This window comes from Somniosus microcephalus, chromosome 9 (assembly GCF_052327205.1).
Source record: "Somniosus microcephalus isolate GS21.2 chromosome 9, FLI_Smic_1.0, whole genome shotgun sequence".
NCBI lineage: Eukaryota > Metazoa > Chordata > Chondrichthyes > Squaliformes > Somniosidae > Somniosus > Somniosus microcephalus.
The window spans coordinates 141756046-141771162 of NC_140995.1; the positions used below are offsets into that span (position 1 = coordinate 141756046).

General features: G+C 42.1%; 1 protein-coding gene across 2 annotated transcripts in view; it reads right to left on the reverse strand.

Annotated features, from left to right (window-relative positions):
• dcbld1 (discoidin, CUB and LCCL domain containing 1) overlaps positions 1–15117 on the reverse strand; it is a 173691-nt gene that overhangs the window by 142899 nt on the left and 15675 nt on the right. The window contains exon 2 of one of the 2 annotated variants that reach the window (XM_085997337.1): positions 3663–3881. The exons of the other annotated variant lie outside the window; for it this stretch is intronic. Within the exon in view, the coding sequence (XP_085853463.1) occupies positions 3663–3881 (219 nt within the window). The remainder of the gene's footprint in view (positions 1–3662; positions 3882–15117) is intronic. 2 annotated transcript variants of the gene reach the window in all.

Genomic DNA, 15117 nt, shown 5'->3' on the forward strand with positions numbered 1-15117 from the left:
AAACATGTCAAATTAAATAGATATATTTAATAAGTTTATAGAGTACTATGGAACATTAGCAATTCATTTTAGGTGGTTAACATACAGTACTTCAACTAATGATACTAAATGTATTAAACCTCTGCCAACAGAAGATTGAGAGTGAGGAATTAAAAGTTACTCACACACCTTAAGGCTGATTATTCCATTCTTTAGTTGAACATGGGCTATGACCTAATCAGAATAAACTACAGCCAAAAGGCAGTTTGAAACTGGATTGTTTTGTATAGTGTTGTACAATATATAATCCACAGGCTAAAAGGTGGCCCATCAGATATTTACACCAAGTGATAAGGAATTCACAAGCTTAAAAAACACCATCCCAAACTAGTTCTAAAGTAACACCATTATCCAGCTCAGGCTCTTTCTTCTCCCTTTCTCCTCCTCCCCACTCGTAGAAAATAGAACATCGGTTTGCTTAATTCACTGGTGCTACAATGTGGGAAAGTGCTTTTGCCAAGGAGTAGTTGATCTTTATGGTTAGACCAAAAAATGAACTCCCTATAGTGGAAGCCTTAGCCAACAAGTGCAATACAACAAACTGTTCCATCCAAGAACTGGCAGAGGAAGAGACAAGCAAGACAAGAGGCTCCAGTACAACAGACTCCTTAATGGGGACAGCAGTATGTTACTGGACTAGTAATTCAGAGGACGTGGATCTTGAAATTAAAAGCTGGCATCAGTAAAAGTCACCATGCAGCTGTCAGATTATTGTAAAAACCCAACTAATTCAAAAATATCCTTTAGGGAAGAAAACCTGCCTTACCGGGCCGCTACATGACTCTAGTCCCACACCAATCTGACTGACTCTTGACTGCTCTCTGAAGACTCACCACCACTTTCTCAGGGCAACTAGAGATGACCAATAAATGCCAGCCTCGTTAGCAATGCCCACAGCCCAAGAATGAACATATATATAAAAAAGTTCACTGTGTATGGAACAGGAAGACATGGGAATCACAATTCAGATTTGGACACAGCAGTTTCACAATTTTCTACTCATTTATTTTAATAGGCAGAAAAATCACAGGCTGACGAGCAGAAAACCAGGCCAGCAAATTCAAAATACTGGCAGTGGGAGGGGGATAGCAGGTAGTTACCAAATCAAAGTGGATGGAAAGAGTCAGGTCAATATGCCAAACTCTCATTCACCATCCTGCAAAGAATGAGTCGTGCAATTACTGCTTATTACATCCAGTTGGATACATTTCATTCTTTCCGTCTAAGAAAGCTACGTGCTTCTATTTTAAACTAGATAAACTACAATCACCTTTTCTCAAGTTTAAAAACCAATATGAATAAATTTACCTGAAACTTGAGAAAATTTTGTAAAATCAAGAAAGAACACTGTAGCTTTAAAAGGGAAATATATAAAAAGTATGAAAAGCAATGGGGATTTTTTTTTGTTGGAAAAGGAAAGTATTTGCTTTCTTAAATTTGCTTAATAACTGATTTACAAAGGATTAAAAAGTACCAAGTAAAGTTAAGTGTAGCTGCCAGCCTAGACAGGAAGTAAAACAGATCACCTTTCAACACTGATCACACCCTTCCTTCATAAAAATACCGTACTCATTCACACACACAAGCAGGCCAGCAGGCCAACAGAGCAGTTTACCTGTTTCTGGTTTGCACATTCCTTACCTAGAAACTGGGGAAGGCCTCTAGAAAACAGTCACAAACAGTGACTCAAACAATTGCACATGTGTAAGCTTGAGGATGATTAACTGTTTTAAAAGAAATCTGGTTTCTGTGGAAATCGCTCTGCAGTATAAATTAGTACAGTATCTAGAACAAAGAACATGCAACTGGCATCACAAAACTGCTTCAGAAAGAAAAAAAAACTGCTTTTGAAGACTGAGGGGTGACCTGATAGAGGTATTTAAGATTATGAAAGGGTTTGACAGGGTAGACGTAGAGAAGATGCTTTCACTTGCGGATGGTACTAGAACTAGGGGCCTTAAATATAAGATAGTCACTAATAAATCCAATAGGGAATTCAGGAGAAACTTCTTTACCCAGAGAGTGATTAGAATGTGGAACTCGCTACCACAAGGAGCGGTTGAGGCGAATAGCAGAGATGCATTTAAGTGGAAGCTAGATAAGCACTTGAGGGAGAAAGGAATAGAAGGAGATGTTGATGGGGTTAGGTGAAGAAAGGTGGGAGGAGGCTCATGTGGAGCATAAACACTGGCATAGACCTACTGGGCCGAAAGGCTTGTTTCTGTGCTGTAAATACTTTGTAATACTGTAAAAAGCAGTTCTAGAATATAAATACATATGCTGTTCCAATGTATCCTCTATAGAACTATTCTATAAGCTGTCCAAGTTTAATATATGCATTGATTTAAAGATGTAAAATATGAACTGTTAGGTGTCACAAGTTTCATACTAGTACAAAATAATTCAAAGTAGATGACTGCAAAATACTGTGAAATAAATCATATTTTTTCATGCAAATAGCTAGCAGCAAAAAATGTACATAAATCTCATCATGGGATCAATGGGCATCAAATCACAAATCTGATGAAAACAAACGTTTTGTCTCACGTGAGCTTAAGATAGTGCCAGATGTGTGTTTGGGATAAAGCCGCAGTAACCTTTGAACCCAGATTAATCAAATTATCGATTCTTAGAAGGACAAGGGGTATTTCATATACAGATTCCATTCCATCCACACAGATGGAGCTGGGTTTCCTCAATGCAGTTAGGCATCAGAGCATTAGGCTGCCTGGATGTCTCAGTTCACAGCTTGTCCACATAAGCGTTTTATAAAAAGAAATGCTTAATGCTTTGATTACCTGGCTATTGAGAAGCAATTGCTCGATAGTCAAAAGAAAAAATGCTCTATAACTGACAAAGTTTCTCAAGGTCTACAATTCCCTCTTTGCTTCAGGGGCTCCATAAGGAATGATTCCCACATAATTTAACATTAAAGGCTGTATTTTCAGGAATTTACTGAAAAGAACTACAAGGCTGTTGGATTACTTTTAATATAAATAGTTGAAATATTGTATAAGTTTGGTCATTGCACAGAATTAATATCTTGCTGTCCATTTTTGCTTTTGTATTTTTCACCTGTGACTATATTTAACCAACATAATTTTAATTGAATGGATTGAACTAGGCATGTTATTTTATACCTTTGAAGGTGATGGCAGAATGTGGTAGACATCCCACATATTCTTCAATGCACAGCACATCACAATTAGATACTAACAGCTTAACTTGTGCATGCTAACCTGTACACAGTGGTGAATAAAAACCACAGGTCTTGGTTCATAAAGGATTTGATCTGCTGCTGGAAACTGAAGTCTAGCATTGAACACAAGAGCAAATGTTGGGGAACAGGCTGAACTACAAGAAGATTCACTCAGGTCCCGGCAACTCCACTTCAAGACACAGTCCATATTCCATGGCTATGTTGAGATTACATGTTGAGTAAACCTTCAGTAAACATAAAATCCCACTGAACTCTTCATTCCATTTCTGCTAACCTGTTGCAGACTTAATTTGAAGTAATTGCTCGCCATAGCAGACAAATTGATTAGTACCTTTGAATCAACCACTTCAGGTTTACATTGAGTTCATTTACTAGAGTTGAACAATTACAGTCATGAACTTACCATATTCAATCATTGATGAAGATGTTCCTTTGAAGATTTTGAGGTAATCAGATGTGCATTGCTGCAAATCTAAGTCTCCAAATTTCAGGAGAATTTTCTTTCCCCGAGGCACTTGGATTTGCCATTCACACCAGGTATGGTTTGGGTAGGTTCCAGGATAATTCCTTGATGTCAACGTTCCACTGCCAGAACCTAACAGCATGTGACCACATCCATCACCTGTTAAAACAGGTCATTAAAAAATATATATATGAAATGCTCGACATAGTGTGTTGGCTGTCTTTATTTTTTCTCAAGTTCTGATTTCATTAAAGGCCAGCTGGCATGCAATCACGCAGTTTAAAAAAAAATACTTCTAGCTTGTGTCCTGGGGCGGGGGAGGGATTGGAATGACATTTAAGCATGCTGTTCAAAAGCAGTTCAAGAATAAATTATATATAACACCATTCTTGATAGGTAGGTAATGCAGTACAAAAGAGCTTTCAGAAAAAAAGTTAGAAGAAATCTCTTCAACCTATACTCTATCCACATTCACTGCAAAAGGTAGCTTCCATAGGCGGCACTGCACCTACTGCAGTAACTGAATTTCAACTTTAGGCACAAAATGACTGGGAATAGTGTGTTCAAGTTTAACAATCCGCCCTTGTACCATTGGTGAATACACCAAAAACAACATGGGCTGCCCACCATACACTCCTAACCTCTCAAGACGGGTGGAAAAACACAACCCTGACAGATCAAATACTTCAGGCCAAAACTGCTAATCAATCTTGTTGCAAAGGAAGTACAAGCAGAGGCAAGTTAAATCAACAGCTAAAATGCCAATACGATAATAAGCTGGCTCAATTTCTTTTTTTAAAAACAGTTTACTGAGATAAAAGAAAGAATGTGTTTTCAATTCTTAAGAGTCTTTTTAAAAAAAATCTTTTTGATGAGGTTTTTCAGAAGAATCCTAAATCAGTATATTACCTGGAAATATGGTTGAACTGAATACAGAAGGTGAAATAAAGTAATTATACCTGGTCCAGGCAACTTCTCACACCTCAAATCAAAAGACATAAATTTCTTTAAAGAAGCTGCTGATTCTCAACAAGAGGTCAACAAAAGTTTTAAAACCAATTATATATTCCAGGCAGTGGCTATTGACACCTTGACAGATATTAAGTAGTTTGGTCTCCAGCATCCTTATGCATCTCCTGCAACCTTGCATGTGAACATTTTGCAAGCCCAGGTTGTCTGGAAAATCACTTGAACCGAATGAGGATTACTTATAGACAAAGGCATAAACAAAATTAGCAGAAATCCTTTGCATTTCAGATAGCAGGTTGTGTATTGACACTCCCAGGCCCTCACATGAAGACAGAGGAAGTCTCACCAGAAACAGAATTCACGGCTTCCATTTTAAACTTCCCAGTGCCTCGGCCTGCATATCATTCAAATAAAAAGATACATCAGAAATATTTTAGAATTTGAAACACAATGGAACCCTGCTTCCATCACAAGGGCCTTCATCAAAACAAATCTTTACTTTTTAACTGATTTTTTGAATCCCAACAGGGTTCCAGTCATCACTTGTAGTCATATACTGGTCAATCTCCCTTTGTGTTGCACACAGGGATTCAAGACCAAGAGCAATCTTCAAATGATGCAGGGTGAGAGTGTGGAGGATAACTGGATAAACCATGCAGGTATAATTCAGTTCCCATTTTAAAGTCATTCTGTCCTTATTCTTATTTAATATACATTATTTATAGTTAATAGCAGAATTTATGGCAATTTGGGAAGCAGTGCTGGCTAGAGTAGGAGTTTTCTGCAGTACAGATCGAGAAGCTGGGAAACAGAACACGGAGACCTACAGCGCCTTCACTGCCAGGAGCGTACGACGAGTTTACATAAGCAGTTTCCATTAGAAATGCGGACATAGCAGTTTATAATGGAAAAAAGTTGACCGAAGAAATGTAACAAAAACGTAACACGAAACTAGGCTTGGTAGACAGGAAGTGGGCACAGATGCAGAATTTATAATATAGGAGGAATAGTCAAAATAAGAGGAAATTAGTTTGATGGGACAGGAGTAGCTGCACAAGTTAGTCTACCAGCACAGTTCTGTTTACGTGGCTTGTGTACCTTGGGAAAAGGTAGAAATGAGCTGTGCAGGGTTATGGAGCCGAGGTTGGAAGTCGTGTGTGGGTGGGGGAAGATCTCTGAAAGAGACAAGATTGGTAACAGTTGCCGTATTTTGGAAGTGAGGTACATTTTGGGCCAGGGGTGCTTAACCTGTGACTAAAACAGGGAAAGAGAAACCATTTTTCAATCTAGACACCTCACCGTGCAAATTGATTAGAAAGATTGGACCTATAAATAAATATATAAAGCCTTTCACAACCAGTAGTCACTGGGAAACATGGCAACCAATTTGCACACAGCAAGGCCCAACAAACAGCAATGAAATAAGTAACCAGATAATGATGATGGTTGAGGAATAAATGTTAGCCAGAAGTTCAGGAGAACTTCCCATAGAATCTGTTATGTCCATCTAAGAGGCCAGACAAGGCCTCAGTTTAACATCTCATCTGAAAGACTGAACCTCCAATTGTACGGCACTCCTTAGTACTACACTGTAGTAGGAAAAAGGTTTAGGGAGGGAATTCCAGTGAGAAGGGCAAAGGAATCTGAAAGCTCTGTCACCAATGGTGGGGCAAAGGAAGGGCAAGGTCCATAAATGGGAGTCAGAGGGCTAAAGGTGGCAGGTGGGTAGTTCAGGCTGAAGGAGGTTGTAGAGAAATGGTGGGGCTAGGACATAGAAGGATTTGGAGACAAGGATCAGAATTTTAAATTCAATATATTGAGGGGCAGGAAGCCAACAGTTAGCAAGCAGCCGGGGGGGGGGGGGGGGGGGTGGTGATGAGTGAGGGTGAATGTTGGATAGGATACAGGCAGCTGAGTTTATGAAGGGTGGAGGATGGGAGGCCAGCAAAAATGAAATTGGTAAAGTTGTGTCTAAGGATGACAAAAACATGGATTAGGATTACAGCAGTGGTAAGGGTGAGGGGGGAGCAGAGACAGGCAACATTGCAGAGCTGGAAATAAGCAATCTTGACGATGGATGAGATGTGGGATTTGAAGCTTAGCTTTGGATGGAACAAGATGCTGGGTTTCGCACAGTCACATCCAGCTGGAGCGAGCAACCAGGGTATGGAGTTCATAACAGGGATCAAAAATGATGGCTTCCAGATGTTCAAAAAGCAACATTGTACAGATGCTGGAAATTCGAAATAAAAACAGAAAATGCTGGAAACACTCTGCAGATCAGGCAACATCAGTGGAAAGAGGGAGGTAGGGTTAACGTTTCAGTTCTATGACAAAAGATCATTGACCTGAAACATTAACCCTACCTTCCTCTCACCACAGATGTTGGCTGACCTGCTGAGCGTTTCCATCATTTTCTGTTTTTATTCCAGATGTTCAGTTATACAAAGTCAACAATATCAGACAGGCAGTCTAACAGCAGAGAGTTGGTTTCAGAGTCAAGTGACGTGACGGCAAGTCAGAGGTGGGCGTCATCAGCATACATATGGAAGCACATCATGTGCCTGTAGATGATGTCCCAGAGGGACAGCATGTATACAGGGAAGAAGAGGGGGCCAGGGCTAGATCCTTGCAGGGCTCAAGAGGTGACTTTGTGGGAACCAGAAAATAAATCATTGCTGGAAATGTGCTGACTGCATTCAGACAATAGAAATGGAACTACACAAGGGCAATCTCATGGAGCGGAACAATAGAGGAGACGTTGGAGGAGGCTGGCATGAATGACCATATCAAAAACTGCAGAGGGATCTAGGAGGTCAAGAAGGTATAATGCACCATGGTCAGAAACACAGCTGTAATTTGTGACTTTATCCAGCACAGCTCGATGCAGTAAGCAGGGCAAAAGCTGGGCTGAACATATTCAGACAAGAAGTTTTGGAAAAGATGGGCATGGAGCTCAGTGGTGATGACATGGTCAAAGAGCTTCAGAGAGAAAAAGGGAGTTAGAGATGGAGCGATAGTTGGAGAAGACAGGTGGGTCAAGAGTAGATATTTTGAGGAGGGGTGCCTGAGCAAAAGGAGCCATTAACAATGTGGGCTAACACGGGGGCCAGGAACGGCAGTTGAGTGGTCAGGAATTGAGTGAGGAGGGGGATCAAGGAAACAGGAGTCTGGTCTTATGGAAAAAATAAACCTGGATTGGCAGAGGGGAGTAAAACTGCAAAGTGATGGGGATTACAACTAGGATTGATGGGAGGCTGGGAGACAAAAAGGAGAGCTAGCAGCTGAAGCACCTGCGCAGATGGCCCCAATCCGGAGGGGATGAAATCCATAACTCTTCCTTCTTGGCGACCAGGAAAATAGACACATTATAGCATTTATAAAAATAAATATCACTTTAATTCAAGGGCACATGTTATTGCCACATTCCCAAGGATAAAATCATATCCCAGAACATTCTTTGATTGTGCTCCCTCATACTGGCCGATTAAATCGGTAGTTGAAATGGCAACTTGACTGAAGTAACCTGCCTAATGAATACAATGATGGATGTTAGCTAAGTAAGTTTCTCCTCCCCATATTATTTAGTTTTAATTAAAGAAAAATTGAAGTTTCCCTACCCAAAATGGAGGACTACCAACCCTGAAACTGACTGAAGGTAAGGATACCTCAGTCATCCTAGTGAGAAGATAGCAAATAAAAACAAATGGACACATGCCTTTCCCTTAAGAAGTGAAAAACACAGGTCCCCAAGTCCTAAATACTCTTGCATAAGAACTAGGAGCAAGAGTAGGCCATTTGGCCCCTCGAGCCTGCTCTGCCATTCAATAAGATCATGGCTGATCTTGTACCTCATCTCCACTTTACCTGCACTATCACCATAATATCCAAAAATCTATCAATCTCTGTCTTGAATATACTCAACGACTGAGCCTCCACAGCCCTCTGGGGTAGAGAATTCCAAAGATTCACCACCCTCTGAGTGAAGAAATTTCTCCTCATCTCAGTCCTAAATGGTCGACCCCTTATTCTGAGACAGTGACCCCTGGTTCTAGACTCCCCAGCCAGGGGTAACATCCTCCCTGCATCTAACCTGTCAAGCCCTGTAAGAATTTTGTATGTTTCAATGAGGTCGCCTCTCATTTTTCTAAACTCTAGAGAATATAGGCCTAGTCTGCTCAATCTCTCACTCATACTTGACACAGACACTTATGGAGGGATGTTCCAGATCATCCATGACACAGGATTAAACATAAGAAAGCATGAAAAAAGTAAAGGCTATTCATCTCATGAAGCCAGCACTACATGCGCTGAGCAACAAGGAATTGACTTCAGTCAAGCACCATCACACATTGAAATAGGTGAAAAGTAAAAGGTATATGGAAGCAATGGAATTATACAATATACTGCACATAACTTCTTCGAAAGTATACACAAGCCTGTTCTATGAAATTCAAACTGACAAGTTGTTTAATCAAATGATTATTGACTGAACTTTGTGGCAGCCAGCGGAGAAGGAACACCAGATGACTGTGTGGCGGAGGAATGGGGCAAGCCGCCAGGAACGGGACACTTTCTCCAGGTCAGTCGCAAATGGGGCTCAAAGGGACAGGGACATTGGGCTGCCGACTGAGGAGACTGGTAATTAGGATCACGTACAGACTGAGGAGAGATGTGGTGGTGCTGGTGGTGGTGAGGGGCGGGAGGGGGGGATGCTGGCGGTAAGGGGGCGCGGTCAGGGAAGAGATTCAGAGAGGAAAATTGACAGCTGGGGTGGAAAGGTTACAAGGGGAAACAGTATTTGGAAAGAAAATCAGGCTACTTCACAACACTCAGTTGCCAGATCCCACAAATGCAGTCAGACTCAACGGCCTAGAAATTGAGTGGGCTTTGCGCCCATTTTGCGGCGCTAGAGGTCATTGCGCTGGACTTACAGCCGGTTCAGAAATTCCCTGGGGCCCTACCATCGGCGGTAGACCGGTTGCGCTGCGCCGGCACTGATGACGTCATCGGTGTGCGCAGCGTCCCGGTTGCCGTGGTGACGGGCCCCAGCGCCGAAATTGAGTTGCGGCCGCCTCGCCCGTGGCAGCCGCAACTAAGACTCTGGCAACCGAGTCTTACAGGAGTTTGCGCCGGCGCATTAAGGTCGCACGGCGGCCGGCCGCTCTCCCGCCGGCCGCCTGCCCGCACCTCCCTCCCCAGACTCCTCCACCCCCCGCGGAACAGATGCTTCTGGGCTGCGAGCCCGGCACTTCCCCGAGGTGCCGGGCTCATTTTTGTGCAGATTTTACCGGCCAGCGGGCGGGTGCAGGCAGCTCCTCCTTAACTGAAGGAGGAGGCCTGCACTTCCCGAGCCTGCCGCACTGCATCGGGCGCCGCAATAGCGCCGCAATGCGGCAGGTAGCGCCCATTTTCAGGCGCAAACACCCTTCAGTAGCGCCGGCAGCCATTTGGGCGCGGCGCTACTGAATTTTTGGCGCGCGCAGGGGGACTTAGCGCCGGCGCTAACTTTCCGGCGCTAAAGCCCTGGCGCGGCGCCAGCTGAATTTCTAGGCCAACCAGTTTTCTTTTCAGCATTAACTCTTAAATACTATGCAGCTAATATTGTAACATTTATCAAAAGAAACCATCATTGCCTACAGCCATAACAAATACTACAGTTAAATGATGACACATTTATAATGGCATTAACAATAGACAACCTGGCATTTTTAATATATTGATACTATATCAATATTAAAAATGGCAAGATGGTTGCAACTTTGTTTCAAATACATTAACAACTCCTCTATATACCTGCTGTTTAAGGGGACCAAATGAGCCTCTTATGTATAGCTCTAAAGATTATTTTTTGTCAAATATTTTACTGCTAAATTTCCCAGTTGGAAAATGATTTTTTTTAATTTTTTAAAAAAGAGACAAGAATGTAAAAATACAAAATTTGTATTTAGATAATGCCTTATCATGTCTCAGAAATATCCAAGACCTTCAGGTACACTTGTAAAAGAAATAGCCATATTCCAAGAGATACACCATCCTATGAACAAATTTCTGATATTATTAATACATGACATACTGGGTTTAAAAGTCTGGAAAGCCTCGGCGACACAGGCTGTCAATACAGGCTTCTGAGCTAAAATGAAGTGTTAACACAAAAGTTGTAAACACCACAAGCTTTTGAAATGGGAATTGATTGTTAATACAAAAACAATGGTCCTATTGAAACAGCAAGTTGCAGCTTCCAGAATGTCTGCAGTTTGGAACCAACACAATAGCAATGCCCAAGTAACATAGAAGATAGGAGCAGGAGTAGGCCATTCGGCCCTTCGAGCCTGCTCCGCCATTCAATGAGATCATGGCTGATCATCCAAATTCAGTACCCTGTCCCTGCCTTCCCCCCATATCCCTTTAGCCTTAAGAAATATATCCAACTCTTTTTTGAATATATTTAATGAACTGGCCTCCACCGCCCTCTGTGGCAGAGAATTCCACAGGTTCACCACTCTCTGGGTGAACAAATTCCTCATTTCAGTCCTAAATGGCTTACCCCTTATCCTTAGACTATGACCCCTGGTTCTGGATTCCCCGGCCATCAGAAACATCCTTCCGGCATCTAGTCTGTCCAGACCCGACAGAATTTTATAGGTTTCGATGAGATCCCCTCTCAATCTTCTAAACTCCAGTGAGTATAAGCCCAATCAACACAATCTCTCCTCATACGTCATTCCTGCCATCCCAGGTATCAGCCTGGTGAATCTTCGCTGCACTCCCTCCATGGCAAGAACGTCCTTCCTCAGGTAAGGTGACCAAAACTGCACACAATACTCAAGGTGTGGTCTCACCAAGGCCCTGTACAACTGTAGCAAGACATCCTTGTTCCTGTACTCGAAACCTCTTGCTACAAAGGCCAACATACCATTTGCCTTCTTAACTGCCTGCTGCACCTACATGCTTACCTTCAGCGACTGGTGCACAAGGACACCCAGGTCTCTTTGCACTTCCCCTTCTCCCAATCTATTGCCATTCAAATAATAATCTGCCTTCCTGTTTTTGCCACCAAAGTGGATAACCTCACATTTATCCACATTATAGTGCATTTGTCATGTTTCTGCCCAATCACCCAACCTATCCAAATCGTACTGGAGTTTCACGACATCCTCCTCACAGCTTACCCTCCCACCCAGCTTTGTGTCGTCTGCAAATTTGGAGATATTACATCCAATTCCCTCGTCCAGATCATTAATATATATTGTGAACAGCTGGGGCCCTAGGACCGATCCTTGCGGTACCCCACTAGTCACTGCCTGCCACTCGGAAAATGACCCATTTATTCCAACTCTTTGCTTTCTGTCCACCAACCAGTTCTCTATCCAAGTCAATACCTTGCCCCCAATCCCTTGTGCCTTAACTTTGCACGCTAATCTCTTATGTGGGACCTTATCGAAAACCTTCTGAAAGTCCAAATACACCACATCCACTGGTTCTCCCTTATCTATTGTGTTAAAAACTTACACTTCGAACAGGAACACAGAATATTAAAAACCATGTGCCTTTGTAAAAGTTACATCAAATGAAACAGGAAACACGATTATATATACAACCAATTGAAGTAGCTAAGAAATGAAAAGAACACCCTAGATGAAGTGTTTTTACTTTACATGTTGTAAATATGATACCTACAGAACACTTTGAAAATATGACTTCAATAGATGACACCAAGCAATCACATTGTGTTTGTGTTGAGCTTGGAACACATAGGAGTCATGACGTCTGCTTCCAAACAGCTAAGTGATTTAGAATTGAATGGAAGACCTTCGATAAAAATGACATCAAAGAGATAAATCTGTTGTAGCCATTTTATGATAAGTTTTTGGAACACCTAAAGGTAGAGACATAATTATGCATGCAGCAGCTAAATTGACAGTAAGAATAGAAAGAATTCAATAGAGAATGACTAGCGATAATTAGCTTACATCAGCAGAAAACTTCAAAGGATAAACCACAAAAAAAGGTATAAAAATAGTGCTTTTCAAATGGAAAGTCAGAAGTCGCTGGAAAGGGCAAGCGATTCTTAACTTCAGAGGCACACTCTAAGTTTTTCATTCTTTGAGTCTCGGGGATCAAAAAAGGTACTTTTAATTTGATTTTGGTGGATATTCTGGATTAATAATAGAAATGTAAAAATGTACGAAGTTAAGATTTGAGAATAAGAAATGTAAGCTATTTGTATTTTGAACTGTTAAAGTTGCGATTGACTCAACAGCTGTTAACTGTATGTTGGCTCTTAAATAAATCTATATATTTTTAGAATTGTCTCAAATAGTATTTCTGTATCAAACTCGCGAACTCAATTTCTGTACACTCTTTTGTAAGGAGTTGCAGAATTCTGGGGGGGGGCGGGGGGTTTCTGGACCATCATAATATCCGGAAAGTTACAGTCTAGCTAAACTTATGAAAAGTGCTATCTGAAGGATGGTAATATCTTCAGGTCATTCCTTTCCTTTAGGGAGAGATAGTCTGAATCTTTAGACCCAATTAAGCGTCTTATAGAATTCAGCTATCTCTAACTTTAGTTGAAGGTGAACGTCTGGGGAATACGCCTGATTTGGAGTAGCCCCAAAAGGGCTAGGACTAGTAATTATCCCTTCACACTGTTGTTTTGTAGGCAAATATAGCAGTCATTTTGTGTACATCAAGATCTCCAAAAGAACAATGAGATGAATAACCAGTCAATTGTTTTAGTTGGTGTTGATTAGGGGGGAAATATTATCCTGGCTACTGGATGAATTGTTCTGAGTGTCATGAGATCTTGAACATCCACAGGAACCATCATAAAAGGCTGAGGTGTTTAAGTTAATGTAAAAGGCTGACAGGGTAGATGTAGATCAAATGTTTCCACCTGTAGGAGAGTCCAAAACTAGAGATCATAAACATAAGATAGTCACTAATAAATCCAATAGGGAATTCAGGAGAAACATCTTTAACCAAAGAGTAGTAAGAATGTGGAATGGCTATCATAAGGAATAGTTGAGGCAAGTAGCATTGATGCATTTAAGGGGAAGCTAGATAAGCACATGAGAGAAAGGAATAGAAGGATATGCTGGTGGGGTTAGATGAAAAAAGGTGGGAGGTGTGGTGTATGTAACCTATTCCACCTTAAGAGATGTACTACTTTCTCTGGCTGCTGTATACGTAATACCGGTGGTGACCACCGGTATATAAGTACTGTGTAGTGATATTGTATTTAGTATAGTCCTGACCTCCAACTAGTAAAGACCTGTTGAACTTTATTCTTGTAGTCTGTGTCAGTAATTAATCTTAATACAACTGGAACACACAGACTTAACAGGAGGAGGCTCATGTGGAGCATAAAGGCTGGCATGGACCAGTTGGAACAAATGGCCTGTTTCTGTGCTGTCGACTCTATGGGCTCGATTTTAACTCAGGTGCGGGCTGCTGTCGTGTTATTCGAATTTCGTACTTCCCACACGAATCTAAATGGATGTGTGAGATTGATGCAATTTTAACTCAATTGGCCAATTGATTTCCAACGTGTGGGAAGCCTTTGCAAAGGGGTTTTTCATGACTGAAAGTCCCCTCCGATTACGTCATCATTGCTGCTGCATTTAAGGTCCACAACAAGCCTTGCTGCTTCTGCAGGCTTCCAAGCTTCCTCCATTTGGTGTCACTGTGACCTGCAGGAAAGATGACAAGCGGGAGAGCAAGAGCAGCTCCTCGCTTTGACGAGGTTGCACTGCAGGCATTAGTCGATGGGGCTAGGGCCAACAGGGAGGTCCTGTTCCCTTCATCAGGGAGGAAGAGGCCTCCCACTCAGACCAAGGCAGTGTGGATGCAGGTGGCTGAGGAGGTCACCCACAGAACCTGGATACAGTGCAGGAAAAGATTTCATGACCTTCAGTGCATTGGAAAAGTAAGTATGAATTTCCCATCACCCTCAATCTGATCTCCATTGCCTTTCCTCACCAGCACTCAGCTTTAGCAATCTCTTCCTCCACATCCCACTTGACACTGACATCCATGCACCCTTACCCATTCCCCCTCTCTCTATGCTCACATTCACATAACTATTCCACCATGCAGCCCTCACACGCCCTATCACTCTGATGCTTTGAACACAACTGACAACACACAGGGAGGGCCCTTGGTCTTGCAACTTCACTCCATCTTTGTCTCCTTCTAAGTATCTATGCTATGCAATCTCTACACTCACTCCTTCATTCTCACTCAACCTCCACTTGTCTCCCTCATTGCAGGAAAAGAGAGCTCACAAAAGAAGTGAGCCAGGACAGGAGGAGGGACAGCCTCAATAGCCCACCTGACCCCCTGGGAGGAGGCCGCCCTGGAAATCATGGGCATTGAGGATGATTCGCCTGTGGGGGACGGACAGACGGGTGCAACACAGCAA